General features: G+C 33.6%; 1 protein-coding gene across 1 annotated transcript in view; it reads left to right on the top strand.

Moving 5' to 3' along the window:
- Positions 1-17655, top strand: part of LOC124534067 (protein kinase C, brain isozyme) — a 269401-nt gene that overhangs the window by 242079 nt on the left and 9667 nt on the right. The window contains exons 2-7 of the mRNA XM_047109734.1: positions 4272-4303; positions 8354-8436; positions 13764-13875; positions 15682-15810; positions 16694-16890; positions 17209-17529. Coding sequence (XP_046965690.1) covers positions 4272-4303; positions 8354-8436; positions 13764-13875; positions 15682-15810; positions 16694-16890; positions 17209-17529 — 874 coding nt within the window. The remainder of the gene's footprint in view (positions 1-4271; positions 4304-8353; positions 8437-13763; positions 13876-15681; positions 15811-16693; positions 16891-17208; positions 17530-17655) is intronic.

Raw genomic sequence — 17655 nt, 5'->3', positions numbered from 1 at the left:
TAGGGGTTAGTATCATATTTTAGATAAAAAAGTAGCATATGTCCTTTCATAGAGTTCAAGTTTGCTTTACACAAAATTTCATCAAATTTTGGTTCATTGGTTTGGTCGTCAAAGAGCAAACCAATGAACCAAACGTCGTCAGCCGTCAAACGGTCGTCAGCAAACAGACAGTATACAGTAGTATACAGTAAAGTATAACTATAGGTACAAGGGACATAACATCTTAGTTCCCAATGTTGGTGGCGCATTCACCATCGTCAAGGAATAGTTAATATTTCTTACAGCGTCATTGTCTATGGTGATGGTGACCACTTCCCATCAGGTGGCCCATATGCTCGTCCGCCAACCTGTACCATAACAAAAGACAGACAGAGTTACTTCCACATTTATAATATTAGTATAGATAGTATCATGTCTGTGAACATTCCCCTGTTCCGAACTAATAACGAATGCAGTAGGCAGTCTGTATAATTGAGATAATACCGTTAGTGCAAGCGGGAATTCAATACCATTGCTTGTCCGATTGACTATGATTTTCCAAAGGTTGTGTTGCACTAGAATAGACACCCGTAAAATAAACTTATATAAGTGAGTTATAAATTTAAAATATCAGATCAGATAACATATTACAATTAAGTACTTAACATACAAATATGAATTAAAAGTACTTACTGTTAGTTACGTAGCAGCCCATCATAACAGCCCATCTCCGTTGAATTACAATTTAAATTCTCTGGATAAAAAAGGAATAAGCTCTCGTTGCCAGAGAAGGTAAAGGCGAGATGTTATACTTTTAATGAAGCTGATTGCACTACTGTTTGTACTCCAATGTCCAAGTGTTTCGACATAAATTGTAAACAAAACCGAGTGTATCATTTGGTACATAATTTTGTCTATAAATTATATTCGAACTCATTTGGTAATCACCTCTTTTAAATACAAATGTTTATTTTTTTTTATTATAAATAAATATTCTCTCCACGAGTTACGGTCACTTCTAGAATGTACAATATCGCGTAGTCTATGGCGCTTTGGAAAAATTGTGTTTAATTATATTTCACAGCGTTCTATTACTGGTATTGAATTCACTGTATCAGCAATAAATATACTAGTCGTATTGAATGAGCCATAATATTAAAAATGATTAATTGATCTATAAAAACGGACTTTTTATTTCCATGGAACTTCATTACTTATTAAAAAAGAGTCCATAGTAGTTATAAATTCTAACTACGAGTATGTATAAGGGTATAAGGTTATAGTAAAGGAAGGTAATTAATTGAGTACTTCACATATACATGTCATTTCTGACAGATAAAGTCGACGGTTGTTTGTTTTGATGTTTTTATATAATAAAGGTTGGCTTGTAAGCAAATAGGGACCTGATGTATAACTAGTCACCATTCACATATATGTACATTGGTGCTGTTAGAAATATTAACTATTCCTTAAATCGCCAATGCGCCGCCAACCTTGAGAGCCAATATATTATGTATCTTGTATTATGTTATACTGGATATTGATCCAGTATAACATAACACAGATAATTGTATCCGTCAAACCGGACCATAATGACACTAAGAATTGTTGTTAAGCGATAAATAATTGATAAGGGTGTGGTACACCTACCAGCAAGGGCACGCACAAACCCTACCACCAACGAATTATAAAATAACTTGTTCCCAAGACTATTATTCGAGAACTCTTTTAATCAGAATTGCTTTCAATTGAAGCTCTTGTCATACGGTAAACTTGATTACAACGTCCATAGTGTGTTGATAGTCGTATGTACGCACTATTTTTGCTGACCTTAATAATATTTAAGTGATCACCGCTACAAGCCTGCTGCTGAAATATTATTCAAATAACAAAGTGATATTAACTATGCACTGAAGTTGTTTTATGTCCCTTATGGCTTATAAACTGGCTCATTGTCCCTTTGCAGAGAAATATATAAAAACGAATGTTTTAATTGATGAGATACTAGGCAGTGCATAGTGCCTACACATAGCAAAAATGACAGCCGAAGAATAAATTGTAATGTAACTTACTGTCTCAACTATAATGGGGATACTTAACCCATAAATGTCAAGAGCTTATTTTGGCACTGTTTTACTAATTTTCACGGGTGTTATTTATTAAAGGTCATAAAATATATCTAATAGAAATAAAAATATAAATATATGTAATATTAATTTGTGGTTTTCACTTCAACTAAAATCGGTTTTTCAATTGTGTGTAAATGACTTCATATAAAACGATAGATACAATAACGGTAACTTTTATATCTTACGTATTATATGCAGCAGAATGTAGCAAATTTTATGGTAATTGTCGTATGCCTAATTACCAGTTAACTGTCTGAAAGCTACGTAACCTTGCTCTATTAGTGACAATAGCTCAAAAGGTCAGCATCAAAACTGCGATTTTTACGTTGATAAACCCTCGTTCGTACTCTTGAAGGTTTTTATTACAAAAAGTGATTAATGGATCGCAATACTGGTTCCTGGTGTAAAAACCAGTTCTCGATACGTATGTGTTGATCAATCTACGAATATCGGACTGAACGTACTCTACGTCTTGATTAATCATTACAGAGCCGTAAGGGATCAACGGTTTTCAGTTGTCATGGAAGTTTTTTTAGTAAGTCGAACTTTTCGTTGACATAGAGTTCATTTTAGGATACATTGAAAATTACTCGTAATCTTCTTCGATGTTTTCTTTGAAACCTCCTTTAGAGTTGACGCCATAAGTGTTTAATAATATGTTACATATATATGTTACATATATATGTTACATATATAATCTATTAATAAAAAAAATTAAAATTCACTAGTGCTCTGAAAAGTTCGTGGGAAATTTAGTACGATTATAAAGATGACAAGAGAAGTAGTGGCATGTTACAAATGCTTAGGTTGCTTGTGGCTGGCAATAGGGCAAAGGACAAAAGTAAGACTAAAAACACTATACGCTAAAACCTGCATTGCCTGCCTAATAAATAAGGCATGCAACCAAAATAAATGGCCAGCAAATTCTAATAATATCTATAAATATATATATATATACTCGAACCTTTAGTGGATAATATTTGGCCAAAAACTGCCAAAATCGCAACCACAACTCTTCAAAACCAAAATAAGTCCAAGCGTTATTCCTTGGCAGGCCGCTGTGACCGCTCAATGTTACTAATGGAATTCGATGCTGCATTTTATATTATGGCGTAATATAATAGAAGTGGCATTAGCTTTATTAATGCAATTTTCAAGATTACCTTCGCTCGAGCATTAGAAAATTACGCCGACTTGAAAGGATCGAAATTGAAGTGGTATTTGACGTCTTGGGAATTTATCAAAAGGTGACCTTCGATTAAACGACATACTCTTAGCATGTATATGTGTGTAAATTTTATAGCTTATTGGTGTCTCAAATTAAGCCTTAATAAGATTTTAGTTTGTATATTAATCTAGTTAATCTTTACCGATCACAAACTTCATTACATAGTATAAAACAAAGTCGCTTTCTCTGGCCCTATATCCACTATGTATGTTTAAATCTTTAAAACGGATTTTGATGCGGTTTTTTCTTATAGATAGTGGTTCAAGAGGAAGCTTTATATGATACAACATGCACAATATGGTAGAGCATTCAACATTCCAACTATCCAAAGTCGCGGCGTGTCACTAGTATGCTATAAAGATGATCTTAAAACCTATTGGCATCGGTAAAATAATTTACAACGTCTACGTCTATAAAAGTAATGCACCTGTAAAAACTAGCGCGCACTGGTGACTTTTGTCACGGTGACTGTTTCGTCACTCTTGTCGAGTCCATGAATATGTATGGAGGTGCGCGCATATTACGAAGTGACATTTGTGTCTGCATCTGTACATATTCACGGAATTGACAAGAGTGACGAAACAGTCACCGTGACAAAAATTACCAGTGTGCGCTAGTTGTAAATGTTCCAATGCTTTGAAGCTGGTTGTCAACACGGGTTGGATATACATTTGGTAATTTTTTCTCAGGTCTATGCAAATTTCCTCCCAATGTTTTCCTTAATGGCCGAATATGAGATGAATTATAAACACATCAGGCTCATGAAAACTCAGTGACTTTCGTATTGGAACAAGTTATGTTGAATGTTTATTCGTAAAAATATTTCGTAAACATCTATTTAATTTTAAATATATTTAATTTAATAAAATATATTGTTCACTCCTTCTTTTAAGTGCCTTTCTATTGTAATATTAAATTATTTTATCTTGTTTCAGGGGCTTCGGTAAACAAGGCTTCCAGTGTCAAGGTGAGATATTATTATTTTATAAATAAGCCTTTTATGCCGATCATAATTACCTTCGCGTCAAATTTTATAAAAAATATACATTGACATAAATAATACGACGAATTTAATTTTGTTATTTAAAAGTTTAGCTACGTCGTCAAACTCTACGAGCTATTCTGCAGGGAAAGAGTGGAAAATCACTGCAGCATTGCTTATGTTAGATTCTATGTAATATTTTAATGTACGGCATTGGTTATAATGATTAAATACAATATTTGAGGATACATGCATCAAAATAGCCTATCGGTGAAACTTATCTCGGATGAGGAACGACGATGCGACGGTTGGCTCTGATAAAATGCTGGTCTTCAAAAAAAGAAGCATGTTATATGTCTGATAAAAGCAAGCAATTTTCAAATCTACTTTCAAATTTCTGTTGAACTTGAATTGAGCATATAGAACTAAGGGACTTTACTTTAACTCACCTGCACAAAGTTCGAATCAATTCAAACACAGATCCCCTCTGTATAAGTGTATTATGTATCTTTGAAAGTCTTTGTATAATGGCGGGATGGTTTTTACTGGCCTTTGAACGACTGCCTATCAAAGGAGTGTAATTTCTGAGTCCATGTATGAATGTATGTATGTTTCTTTACGTCATAAATTGTAAATTCTGGAATAGATTTAGGTTATCATTTAAATCCAAATGATCCAAGGTGACCATGACATTAAATTCATTTGTAAATTTACTCAAGACAGTGATTCTGTTCTTAAGTTAAAAACATGTTTCTGTATTACCAATAACTCACTTATTATTCTAACCCCATATGCGAATGTCAATATTGATATATTTTGGTTTGAACGGTGATCAAAAAATACAAGATCCTGTGTTTATCGGCACTTTGTATGATAAATTGTTTGTAATTCATACAGTACGTCTGTTCGCAGTCGGAGGTCATTTACAGTCGCTTGAGTCATTTACTCATAAGCTATTCAAAGCTAATTAAAACAGTCCATAAAAGATCTTTTAAAAGTAAAAAGGATCAAATTAAATTGCTTTAACATGTGTCCATAAAATGAAGGTATTCAAACGTACGACAAAGTGTATTGAAAGTGTAACTATTTATTACGTTGTTAAATGCACCAGCAAATGTAGGATACATGATTGTTCCGTATAGGTGTAATTACACTGACCCACTAATAATATATACAGGAGCCCAGTAATGCAGAACCTCACATTGACATTACGATGAATTTTTAATGAGTAGTTTCTGAATGTGCCCGAGTTACTAAAGCATTTGTTTATTTACGCAAATGTATTTTGTACTGAAAATAATTAATCAAAGTAATCTTCTATCTTTATATATAAAATAACATGTCTTGTCTGACTGATTCATCATCGTCGAGAGTAAAGTATTAAGGTTAGGGCTATGAAATTTGTTGGGTAGATTCGTGTTTTATGAAGTAGACACCTACTAGGTAAGAAATGAATTTTGGAAATTCTATCCCTAAGGGGGTGAAATAGGGTTCGCAATTTCAGATGATATGATCATTTTACACGCGAGGAAAGTCACGGGCAACAGCTAGTCTATAAACACAGCTGAGCTACGGTCTTCCCTCCTTTAAGGAGGAAATGTTGGGGTTATTCCGACACGCTACTCTAATACGCAATACACATAGTATAGATTTTCCTCTATTACATGTTCAATTACAATATTTTCCTTTATCGTCGTTCACGATGAAACATGGTAATCCTCATCTGGATTATATGATATTCCTATAAAGATTTACACATTATAATCAAGTATAAGTGATTGCCAAACAGCCAAGATGCCCAAGTAGTTAGAACGCTTATCTTAAAGGATGATTGCGGGTTCAAGCCCAGGCAAGCACTAAATAATGATTTGCTTAATTTATATTTATAATTCATCTCGTGCTCAGTGGTGAAGGAAAACATCGTGAGGAAACCTGCATGTGTCTAATTTCATAGAAATTCTGTCCCACGAGTATTTCACCAACCAGCATTGGACAGTGGTGGAATAAATCCCAAACCTTCTCCTCAAAGGGAGAAGAGGCCTTAGCCCAGCAGCGGGAAATTTACAGACAGTTGTTGATATGTGATCAGGATTAATTAAACTTTTCATATTAATCCTTTCCTAATAAGATGACCTCACGATCAAGATAAGATCCAATAATTCGAACTGATATCGTACGTCCAGTGTTATCACTAATACGTGTTGATGGACTAATTGTGTCAACGTATTGATTGAGATTAATTACCCATTAAAATTTGTTTAATTACCACACGTCCATTAAGTTTATACCATTAATTACTAATTCGATGCTTTAATCCAACTACTATTGTGGCTCTTGATCGGATCATTACAAATACAATTAACGTATCTTTGATCTCATAGTTTGGATCATCATTTATTAATTATCTTATCGTATAATAACACTATCGGGAAATTGTATTCGCTTTTGTGGCTTCACTTTATTATTACACGTGTTCCTTCTGGCTTTTGTGTGTTATCTAAGTTAAAATATATACGGTTAGATAAGATAAGAAAAGGGAGGAAGATTTATTTATTCAGAGTACATGTAGATACAGATTTTAGGGTACTATAATAATGTCACCCTAAAATTACCATAAAAGATAAATAAACTGTAAAACAAGTAGAGAGTCCTTAAAAGGAATAAGCACTTAGCTTGTTATTGAAGTTAGAATAACTCAAAACTGGTTTTTTGTAGTTCTCACTAGATATGTATGAAGTATTTTGAGGTAGGGTTTTTTTTATTAATGTTATCAGGAAGATAGGGAATATATGCATGGTATTTTCTTCTTTCATTACTATTTATTATAACATCGTATATCGACACAACTTAGATGTAGCATCGGCATATTTGATAAAACCGATTACTGCCGATTTATACAACCAATAGAAATAGCTCCTTGTCGCGCCATTCGACGCTATTCGTCGCTATAGATTCTCGCGTCATTTCAACCCGAGAATTCAATTCGATTCGATTCGAGATTCAAATCAACGAATATATTAGGTTATATGATATTACAAATTATTACGATTGTGAAAAGATCATATTCGCATAAGAAATAAATATTGATAATTTTGATGTAATCGGTTTTACGAATTTTGCCGATGCTACATCTAAGTTGTGTCGTACCATACGATTATATTCCAATAGCGATTTCAGTGAAAACCCATATCAGACATTAATGTAGGAAATTGATATAAGGTGGTTTTTTAGCCGATGGGCAAATGAGCCACCCGATATTCAACGGCCACCAAAGAAAAATTTAAAACGCCAATGGTTGGACATTCTATATACAAGCTGTTATCGTGACTTCGTGCTCGTTTTTATTTAACAAAAAGTTATTGTTCATCTGTTTTCTGCCAGTGAAATTCCCGTCAAAATCGTACCAGCCATTCCAGAGATTAGCCAAACAAACAGAGAGATAGATAGATAGATAAAAATTAGTACATATACCATTTTGGTACCATTATGGTATATGTAACGTTTATACCTAATAAAACCTACCTAAATAAAAAGCTCTACCACCTACTAATGTACTACCACTAGTTGGTGGTAGGGCAGTAGTCGCATGTATCCTTCAAATATAATAATTATTATAATTAATGTCGTATATCACATTCCAAATATTCACGGCACTATGATAAGTCGAGATGGTCCAGTGATTAGGACGCGGGCACCACTGAGTTTTCTCGTGCTTAATATGTGTTTTTCATATCATCTCGTGTTTGGTGGTGAACGAAAACATCATGAGGAAACCTACATGTGTCTGATTTCATTGAAATTCTCCTACATGTGTATCCTCCAACACACGTTGATGAAATAACCTCCAAAACCTTTTCCAAAAAAGGGAAAGGAATCCTGATCCCAAGAGAAACATTTACAGGCTGTTATGTTTCTGCGATGAGATTCGAAGTTGTTCTTTCAAAATTCATCGTATAACGGTCGAATTTATGGTTATTAGGGAATGTTAAAGTTACAGAAAGATATGATATTAATAAAATGCTATATTTCTTGCAGTATGCAGTTTCGTGGTTCACAAGAGATGCCACGAGTATGTCACCTTCACCTGTCCCGGGGCGGACAAGGGTGCAGATTCCGACGTAAGTTGACACTCATTTAAAATACCTTCTACTTGTAATGATGGTTCATGGTATGCACTGTAATATGATGTATAATTATAAATATAATTGCATGCATATATGACTTCAAAATGAAATAGTACAACGATGATATCTGAAATGAATGTCGCGTTAACTGAATTGAAATCAGAATTCTCAGCTGCTCAAACGGATGTTAAATTAGGGGTAAGGAAAAGGTAAATCTTCAAACATAATAATAAATTATAATGCAGTTATTTTAATTTGAGATAAACGATAGAAGGCTGTCAATGGAATAGCCTGTGGAGAGATAATTATATGTGTGTGTGTGTGTGTGTGTGTGCGTGTGTGTGTGCGTGTGTGTGTGTGTTAAACACACAGACACAAAGGACTTAATTTCCGTGTTTGATAGCACATTGGCGATATGACGGATGATTAATGTATCTTACAGCACCAATGTCTACGATAGTGACCACTTACCATCAGGTACACCAACTATAATATAGTCATCCTCCTGCCCTTATCCAATTTTATTCGGGGTCGGCGCAGCATGTTCTCTTCCATACTTCTCTGTCTGACGTCATCTCTCAAGTAACATTCTTTCCAGCCATATCGTCTATCACACAATCCATCCATCGTTGTTTTGGTCGTCTCTTTACTCCATATCCATCCACATCCATGCTCATATCTCGCGTGTCATTGGTAAGTCCCCCAAGTCCAAGTATAAGTTAAACCGCCGTGACTGAAATCGGCTTACGAGCTTAATGTATACCTACATTTTTAATGAAGAAAGTATTTTATAAACAATTAAAGTTGTTTCTATCGTTCTTGACGGCAATTTTTTAAGATAAATTGTTTTCGTTTTGCCTTTGAAATATTTTTTACGTCCGTCAAATAACGTCTACTTTATTTGTGTCTAATAGGAATTGGGAATGGTTGTCAGCTGCGAACACTTTGACAGTTCATTAAGTACAGACAGTAAGAGAGACTTAGTGAATAGAATATTGAAAATAATTAAAATAAAATATCAGTATTCTACGTAATTTGTATTTAACCGATATATTACTTAAGATGTCTGCAAGTCACTTTAAACATTACTAAGCACCTGATTGCCCTGAATAAGGAATGACACACTTACATACGAATACATACGTACACGTACATACATACACACATACATAATACATCAATGCTGAATGTAAGTTTCCTTTACACTACTATTTTAGGATGTCGTGTATTTATGGAGGATAGCCTTAGCCCAGCAGTGGGAAATAGTGTGAGATTTTTATATTGGCGGTTTAATCATTTTTTTTCTGTAATTTTATGTCAGTACAGTTTTTTGAATTGAGAGACTTAGTAATATTATTTGTATTTTTTTTAAGTTTGTCATAAAATAAATGATTTTTACTAATGCCTATTTAGGTACAGTCAGCGTCAAATAATAAGAGACGCTCAGGGTATACAAATAAATAGACCCAACCAAAAAGTCAATAATATCGGTACAAATAAAGTTTCCTTGTTGTCAGCAATATACGCGCTCAAAAGGTCGAGATGTTCAAAATGTCACATATATCGCCTCAGTCAAACCGCCATAAATATGGTTTCAGTCATCTCGCCAATGGTATCCAAGCATTTTAAGTGTTCAAAAATACATTGAAATTAAAAGTAACAAATGATATAGAATAAAATCTCAAAAGTCGTACGTGATGTTCTGACGGTTTAATATTAGAAAGACTTTGTAAAACTTTAAACTCACAGTTGTTATCAGGCCATTTAGGGAGTAAGCCTTCAACATAATAGTGATTTAATCTTGTTTTTTTTTATGTATAAAAATGATGGCAGATGAGCAAATGGACTGTAGGTGGTAAGTAGTCACCACCGCCCATGAACAAGCGCTGTATAAAATATTAACCATTCTTTAAATTCCCGATCTGGAATCAACTGGCTTACTTACTCTTCAAACTGGAAAACTTGACGGTAAAATAGAAAATGTACCATCATCAGTGGTCCTACAAAGATGAACTACATAAAGCCCAAGGAATTGAATGTAATTTAATTTATTAGGGTTATAATAGATGTATATTTCTTAGTTTGAATACAATTATAGTATCCGTATGAATATAATGAGGCTCTATTCCCTGAAGGATTCTCTTGACCCTTGTCTGTTTTGCTTAGATTTGGACCACTGTTTGTTAGAAACATGAATAGGGTATCAAAATGAATCATTTACCCAAGTTTTGTTTAAAAGAAAAATACTACATTAAATTCAAATATATTTTGAGTTGCGACTATGAAATGTACTGTAATTAATTAAAACGCAATCATATCTCAATTATAATGTACTTATATAATGGAGTTCGTGTATTAAAAAGAGCTTATCAGATTACGTTGCCGCAATGTTTTAAAAATATGAGATGTACAATAATATTTAGTAATCAAACAGTATTAACCATTGCGTAACCAAAATGTAATATGATTTTTTAATCGAAAATAATTATTAAAATATATTATGGAATACGTAAAATTCATATCCACTTATATAATCAAATATATGATTTTTAAATTATTTGAAATATGCAAAACTTCTATGTATTATATGTATCTTATACATTAGCTAAGGTAAGCCGATTTGTGTTCCAGTGATTATTATTGGACAATATCTTCACAAATTAGTTATGGTCTTATTTCGAATGTCTCTAGCCTTAGATGTGCAGAAAATTAAAGAGGATTTTTAATTACAATTTACTAAATTTTTACAAACGAGAAAATGTTACTGGCCGAGTAGAAAGCCGCGATGTGAATATAAAAAACAAATGTAAGACGTGCGAATCCTCTATTTACAATGCAATTAAATCAAATGAAAATCTGTTTATACCTTCCAAAATAAAAAAAAACTGTATGAACGCCAATTTGCGCTTGCGCCCCACTAGTATTATATAACAGACACCCCTTAAAACCTAAAGCTCACTAATGCCATCTTTTGATAAACTTTGACATCATACAGTGACACCGAAACAATTATACTTAATATCTTGCTGTAATGTAATACTAAGTTTTTTAAATATATATATTTTAATAAGCGTGATGTGAACAAGGCGAATGAACGCCTATTCACACAAAATCAAAAATTAAAATCAAAATATACTTTATTCAAGTAGGCGTTTACAAGCATTATTGAATCATTTAACAACTGTATGTATTAAGTGAAGCTACCACCGCACCGGTTCGGAAAGTAGATTCTACCGTGAGAACCGCTCAATCGATAAACAAATAGAAATAATAATATAAAATTTAAAAAAATCTTTGTATAATCATATCACTACATAGAATAAAACAAAGTCGCTCTCTCTGTCCTTATATCCCTTTGTATGCTTAAATCTGTAAAACTGCGCAACGGATTATGATGCGGGTTTTTTAATAGATAGATAGAGTGATTCGAGAGGAAGGTTTTTGTATATAATACGTGGACAATAAAGTAAAGAAGCACTGATCATTTTACATGTTTCTAATGTAATGTCGAAAAGAAACAAGTTGAGTAGTATATTACCTAAGTATCAGTATTGCACCCGTGCAAAGCCGGGGCGGGTCGCTAGTTTAAGCTATAATATAACAGTGTTGTGTACGTTTGGTGACCGAATGTCGGCATTTAGTAAAGTGTTTTCGCAACAAAGGCTAATTAATATTAAGTGTTCAGTGCGCCTCGCACTGCACGCCATATTTACATGCGAGCCAATTACTTTGATAAAATTAATACCCCAACACGATAATGTACATTGTACGTAGATACTATGACTCGGATACTTTTATATAAGTGATTTTATATACTAACCATTCGTCCTGACTGCGTCCGTGAAAATGAAACTATATTCTTCACCAAGTTCCTAACTATCGCTGTGTCTGATATCACTGACCCCCTCCTCCTAACCCCCTTCCAAATAAAACGCGTGTGAAGCCACGGACGGAACCTCGTTTGATTTAATTTCAGCAGTAAACAGTTAATAAATAAATAAATAAGGTTTATAGCTGAAACTTCACATTAAATGTACATAGATACTATAAAAACAATTTGTATTCAAACTTAGCTTAGACGATTATGTAACCAATACGAACATTTAATGGAATGAAAGCACCGCAGCGTTAATAATAATAAAATATAATTTAGGACGTCGTTAATAACGGTATATACTGTCAGTAATTACTTTTAATAAATTAAGGCCATTTAAATTAAACAAGCATTCGTTACATTTAAGAGTATTATACCAAAATTTATTTCAATTTTGCTGTTATCTATATGGACCTTAATGAACCAGAGGGACACTTGAATTTAGTTTAAAAATAGCGTTCAAACCCATTAATGAGTCCATGAGTTTTCATGTGCTTAATTGTATATTCAATTCAGCCATGAAACTCGTTAATAATCGTCCAAATATATAGCAAAACATTATTTTTTATTTATAAGAAGATGAACATTGGACCTCGCAATTGCTCTTCAGAGGCGTTACGTAAATAAAGTTGAATAACAGACCTCATTTAAAGTGAAATATGTCAAAGAGGATATTTCAATATTACGGTAGGTATACATTTCATAGGCTCTCCAAATTAATTCCGGTTATAGGGAACGAATTTAACAATTCTATCATCTAAAGGATTGAGTATAAAGAACTTTCACAAATGCACAATTTTCAATTTAATTAAACGACAGAAAAACAGGAAAATTCCACCATTGAATAGGTGTCTTTTTGTCCACGGAAGCGCCAGTCGAAACGTACGTTTACTTGGTCGTAGAGTTTATTTTCCAATCTTTCTCTTTTCTCTGAACAAATATTTATCGCGAGAAATATTATTTACTTTTCATTAATTACCAACTTCCTCATAATGCTGTCGATAAAATTGTTTAAGTATTTCAAAAGCTCGAAATTACTTTAGGCATTCGGTAGTAGTATTAATTAAGTTGCTCTTCACGTTAATAACTTACGTTTTGATAAACACAATACTAGATCTACTGTATATAAATAATAATAAATATATGTGAGACAACATCACATACATTACTCTGATCCCAATGTAAGTAGCTGAAGCACTTGTGTTATGTAAATCAGAAGTAACGACGGTACCACAAACACCCACACCCAAGACAACATAGAAAACTAATGGTAATCTACATCGACTCGGCCGGGAATCGAACCCGGGACCTCAGAGTAGCGTACCCATGAAAACCGGTGTACACACCACTCGACCACGGAGGTCGTATATACATCAGCAGACCATAATTGTTGTTTGAATGAACATGTGAATATGTCTTACGTGCTAATTAAGATTTCGTACAACAGGACACGCGTACAAAACACAACTTCAAAATTTACACATACTCGTCACCGGCGTTCTGCGATCACTGCGGATCCCTTCTCTACGGGCTAATCCATCAGGGCCTCAAATGTCAAGGTATAACGCGCATACGGCAGTCTTCGAGCTACGCTTCGCTTCAGCTCTACCGCCTACCGCTACTAAAGCCTACCGCTTCCTTCTTAGATATCTTTCAGCTTGGTGGTGGTTCTTTATGCTTATGCGTATTTTATTCTAGTATTTTTTTTTTTGTATATTTTTCTTCTAACTCTATTTTGTATATCGTTTTATTCACATGTATAGGAGCGGCATTTACGACGATTACGGGAGGAGTCCTAATGTATTTGTATATTTTTGGGATCATTGGTACTAATTAATTAAATGATTTATTCTTGCAAAGGCCGCGTACGCTCCCCACAAATGGAACAATTGGACGTTCATTACGCCAACGTTTTGTGACCATTGTGGCACAATGCTTCATGGTCTCGCCCACCAGGGATATAAATGTGGAGGTATAAAATATAAATAAATGGGTCCCAGAGGAACTTAGCACCCGACGTAACCCCTTAGCGGCAGATGGATTGATGTCACGGGAATTGTAAAATCACTGTACAATGTCGTAGATGTCTGCATATTGTGTGAAAATCGTACGTGTGCCTGCATACTGAAACTATCAAGTCCCCTTGCACTCGAAAAGTAAATTTACTCGGCATAGAAAACCAATTTAAAAGTCGAATTAGAGAATTGATCCGCTAATAGTTCAGATCGATCCGAATTAATTGATGGTTTTCGAACTCTATCCTGACTTTTCGCATTTCAATGTTGAAATAATCCTACAAATTAACGTATTTTCCGCTTTAATGTACAGTCAGGGTAAGAAAAGGTTCGTCACACAGATCTATTTTCGTGTACTCAGTATGAGCGATAATTTTATTGCGTCGCAATTATTTGGTGTTTGGATTCAAAAGGTACTAAGAATTTAAGACTCGATAAAGGAATGAATTTGAAAACTGATGAAGGTTTTCTTACTCTGACTGTACAAATGTAGTTAGTTATAACAAGGAATTTTATATTCTAAGCTACTTGTTTGTGCTTTAGTTGCGTATTTCATATCTGTTTGATGTTTGCTTAGAACTTCAGAACACTAGCATCAAGCATGCTCTTATTTTTATTTACTTTGTTCGCTCTTGTTGTGTTCTATGTAGACATTTCTCTTAGAAGTCATAATAAAAACACAAATTTATGCTCCAAGCCTTAATTAAAACCCTGTAAATGTATATCTATATATCTTGCATGGATTATATTTAAAACAAGAACGCAATAATTTGTGTTAAATTATTTTGTTGAATTTCAAGTCAATAACCTACGAATCCAAATTAACGCTTATTTTGACGAAATGACGTTTTCTTAAAGAATATATTTATATGAATATTATTAATTATTAGTACATAACAATAACACTGCTTTAATTTTATCGTGCAATTTAATCTGTTAGGAGCATTTCTTCCACCGTTAAACTAAACTTTTTTTATATATAATTTACCACTTATATTGTTATAATATGTTTGTCAATAATGCATGATTTATATGTCTTATTATAATCTACAATTAGCTGAACTGTTTCAATAACAAATGCAAAAACAACTCTGTGTTTTCTTTTAAACATATTTTCATTTAAGAGGTTCAGTACCCAAAGGTTTGTTATTCTATTAGTAAACCTAAGCTTCCTGTCTTATCTTTTAAACTGTAATAGCTAGCTGTTTTCTCACTTGATACTTTTCATCTTGATATAAAGCTGATGGATTTGTGTATATATGTAACCAGTATTTAAAGTAGTTATGTCTTGTTAATGAGTAATCTTTCATGATTGTTAAATACAGTAATTCGAAGGGCTTTATCTTGTAGCATGCGATATGAACGTGCACAAGCGTTGCGAGGAGTCTGTGCCGAATCTTTGCGGCTGCGATCACACCGAGCGCCGCGGACGCATCCAACTCTCCGTGTCTTGTCAAGGGTACAAACTTACCGTCGTAGGTGAGCTAATCTAGAGGAATATTTAGACCCTATTGTTTGTAAATGTACTAATCCTTCAAAGCGCAAAAAGTTGTTAAGTTTTTAAGAGTACGTTTAAATCTTAACATCTTCTATTAGTGCATTTGAAATGCCTTATTGATTATTAAATAATACAGATTATATGATATTTTCTTGCTTTACTTTGATCGAGGATAGTTGGCAGGAGCTAATCCATAATAATATTATAAATGCGAAAGTAACTCTGTCTGTCTGTGTGTTTCGCTTTCCAAAACTACTGGATCGATTAAAATGAAATTTGATACACAAATAGTCTAGAGCCCGTGAAAGGACATAGGCTACTTTTTAATTGAAGGAAAAAAGTGCTGTAAACAAAGAGGTTTTACATCAAAGTAATATTTTAAGTTAATTCTATTCATACTTTCTTTAGGACTGGTAATTGAGCGTACATTTCGTAAATGAGTACATACGATACTTTTAACTCATTTGTTTTTACTGAAATAATTACTGTTACATTTTAATTAATGCTTCGTTGTTAGGTAATATCCTTTTGTAGTAATGTTAAGTACACGTTTAGGTCGTAATTAATTAGATATATTTGAAATAAGAAACAATTTTCTACAAGAAATGTATATTCGACAGATCCCAAAAAATTTACGTTAAACTATTTATATGTTTAATTTGGTTTATTAAACATGCAATTATTCTAAAAAATGTCTTTCTATTCATCAAAAACAATTCAATTAACAATTACCGTTAAATAAGAAAAAGGTTTTTAAAATAAGAACATAATTTTTATTTTTCCTATTAATATTAGATTCGTGACTACGTATCCTTGATGTAAAAAAAATGTGTATTGAACGGCGAATATTTGTTCCACTTGTAGTGAAGCAAGGTCGAAACTTGATCCCTATGGATCCGAACGGCCTGTCTGATCCCTACGTGAAGTTGAAGCTTATTCCGGACTCGGACAACGTTAAGAAAAAAACCAAGACCATTCGTAGCACACTTAACCCTGAATGGAACGAGACCCTCGTTTTCGATCTTAAGCCCGAGGATAAAGACCGACGACTCCTCATCGAGGTAACGTTGATGAAACCTTTTTGCATATTGGAACATGCTTGTAGTTTTATATTTTTTGTTACTACTGACGAAACGACGAAATCATCCATTAGGAAGAATCGATTTAATGCTTTTCGCTTTTGCGTAAGTCTTTGTAAATTTAACATATTCGAGTTTTAAATCAATTGAGAGATATTAAATAACTCAATATCTTGAGATATTTGAAATATTATGTCGTGTCTAAATTGGACCTTGTTATATTTGCGTAATCCACGATTTTGTCTTCATTTTGACTGTTCAAATATTTTTATCAAGAAACTTATTTCCGATTTTCTTCAGATATGGGATTGGGATCGTACTTCCCGCAATGATTTTATGGGATCTCTCTCATTCGGGATCTCCGAAGTAATGAAGGCACCGGCTGAAGGCTGGTTCAAGCTCCTCACTCAGGAAGAGGGTGACTTCTACAATGTACCTGTACCAGAAGAAGGAGCGGATCTCGCTCAACTGAAGACCCAAATGAAGAGCACTAACTTGGGCGCTCGTAGACCTCCTCCACCACCAGATAGAGAGGTTCCGCATAACATGGCGGCTGCTGATGTTATCCGAGCGACCGATTTCAACTTCATAATGGTGCTCGGAAAGGGTTCTTTTGGAAAGGTATTATTAATCACTTAAAAAAGCCCTTTTTGTGAAATGAAAACCATTTAATATTTAATTTAACTTTTGCAAAAAAATGTTTTGTATATACATATATTGCGTACCTAAATAAAATATAATTATTAT

Source organism: Vanessa cardui, chromosome 12 (assembly GCF_905220365.1).
Source record: "Vanessa cardui chromosome 12, ilVanCard2.1, whole genome shotgun sequence".
NCBI classification, from domain to species: Eukaryota; Metazoa; Arthropoda; class Insecta; order Lepidoptera; family Nymphalidae; genus Vanessa; species Vanessa cardui.
Note: the sequence above shows the minus strand (reverse complement) of the source record. Positions and strands in the feature narration are given on the sequence as shown.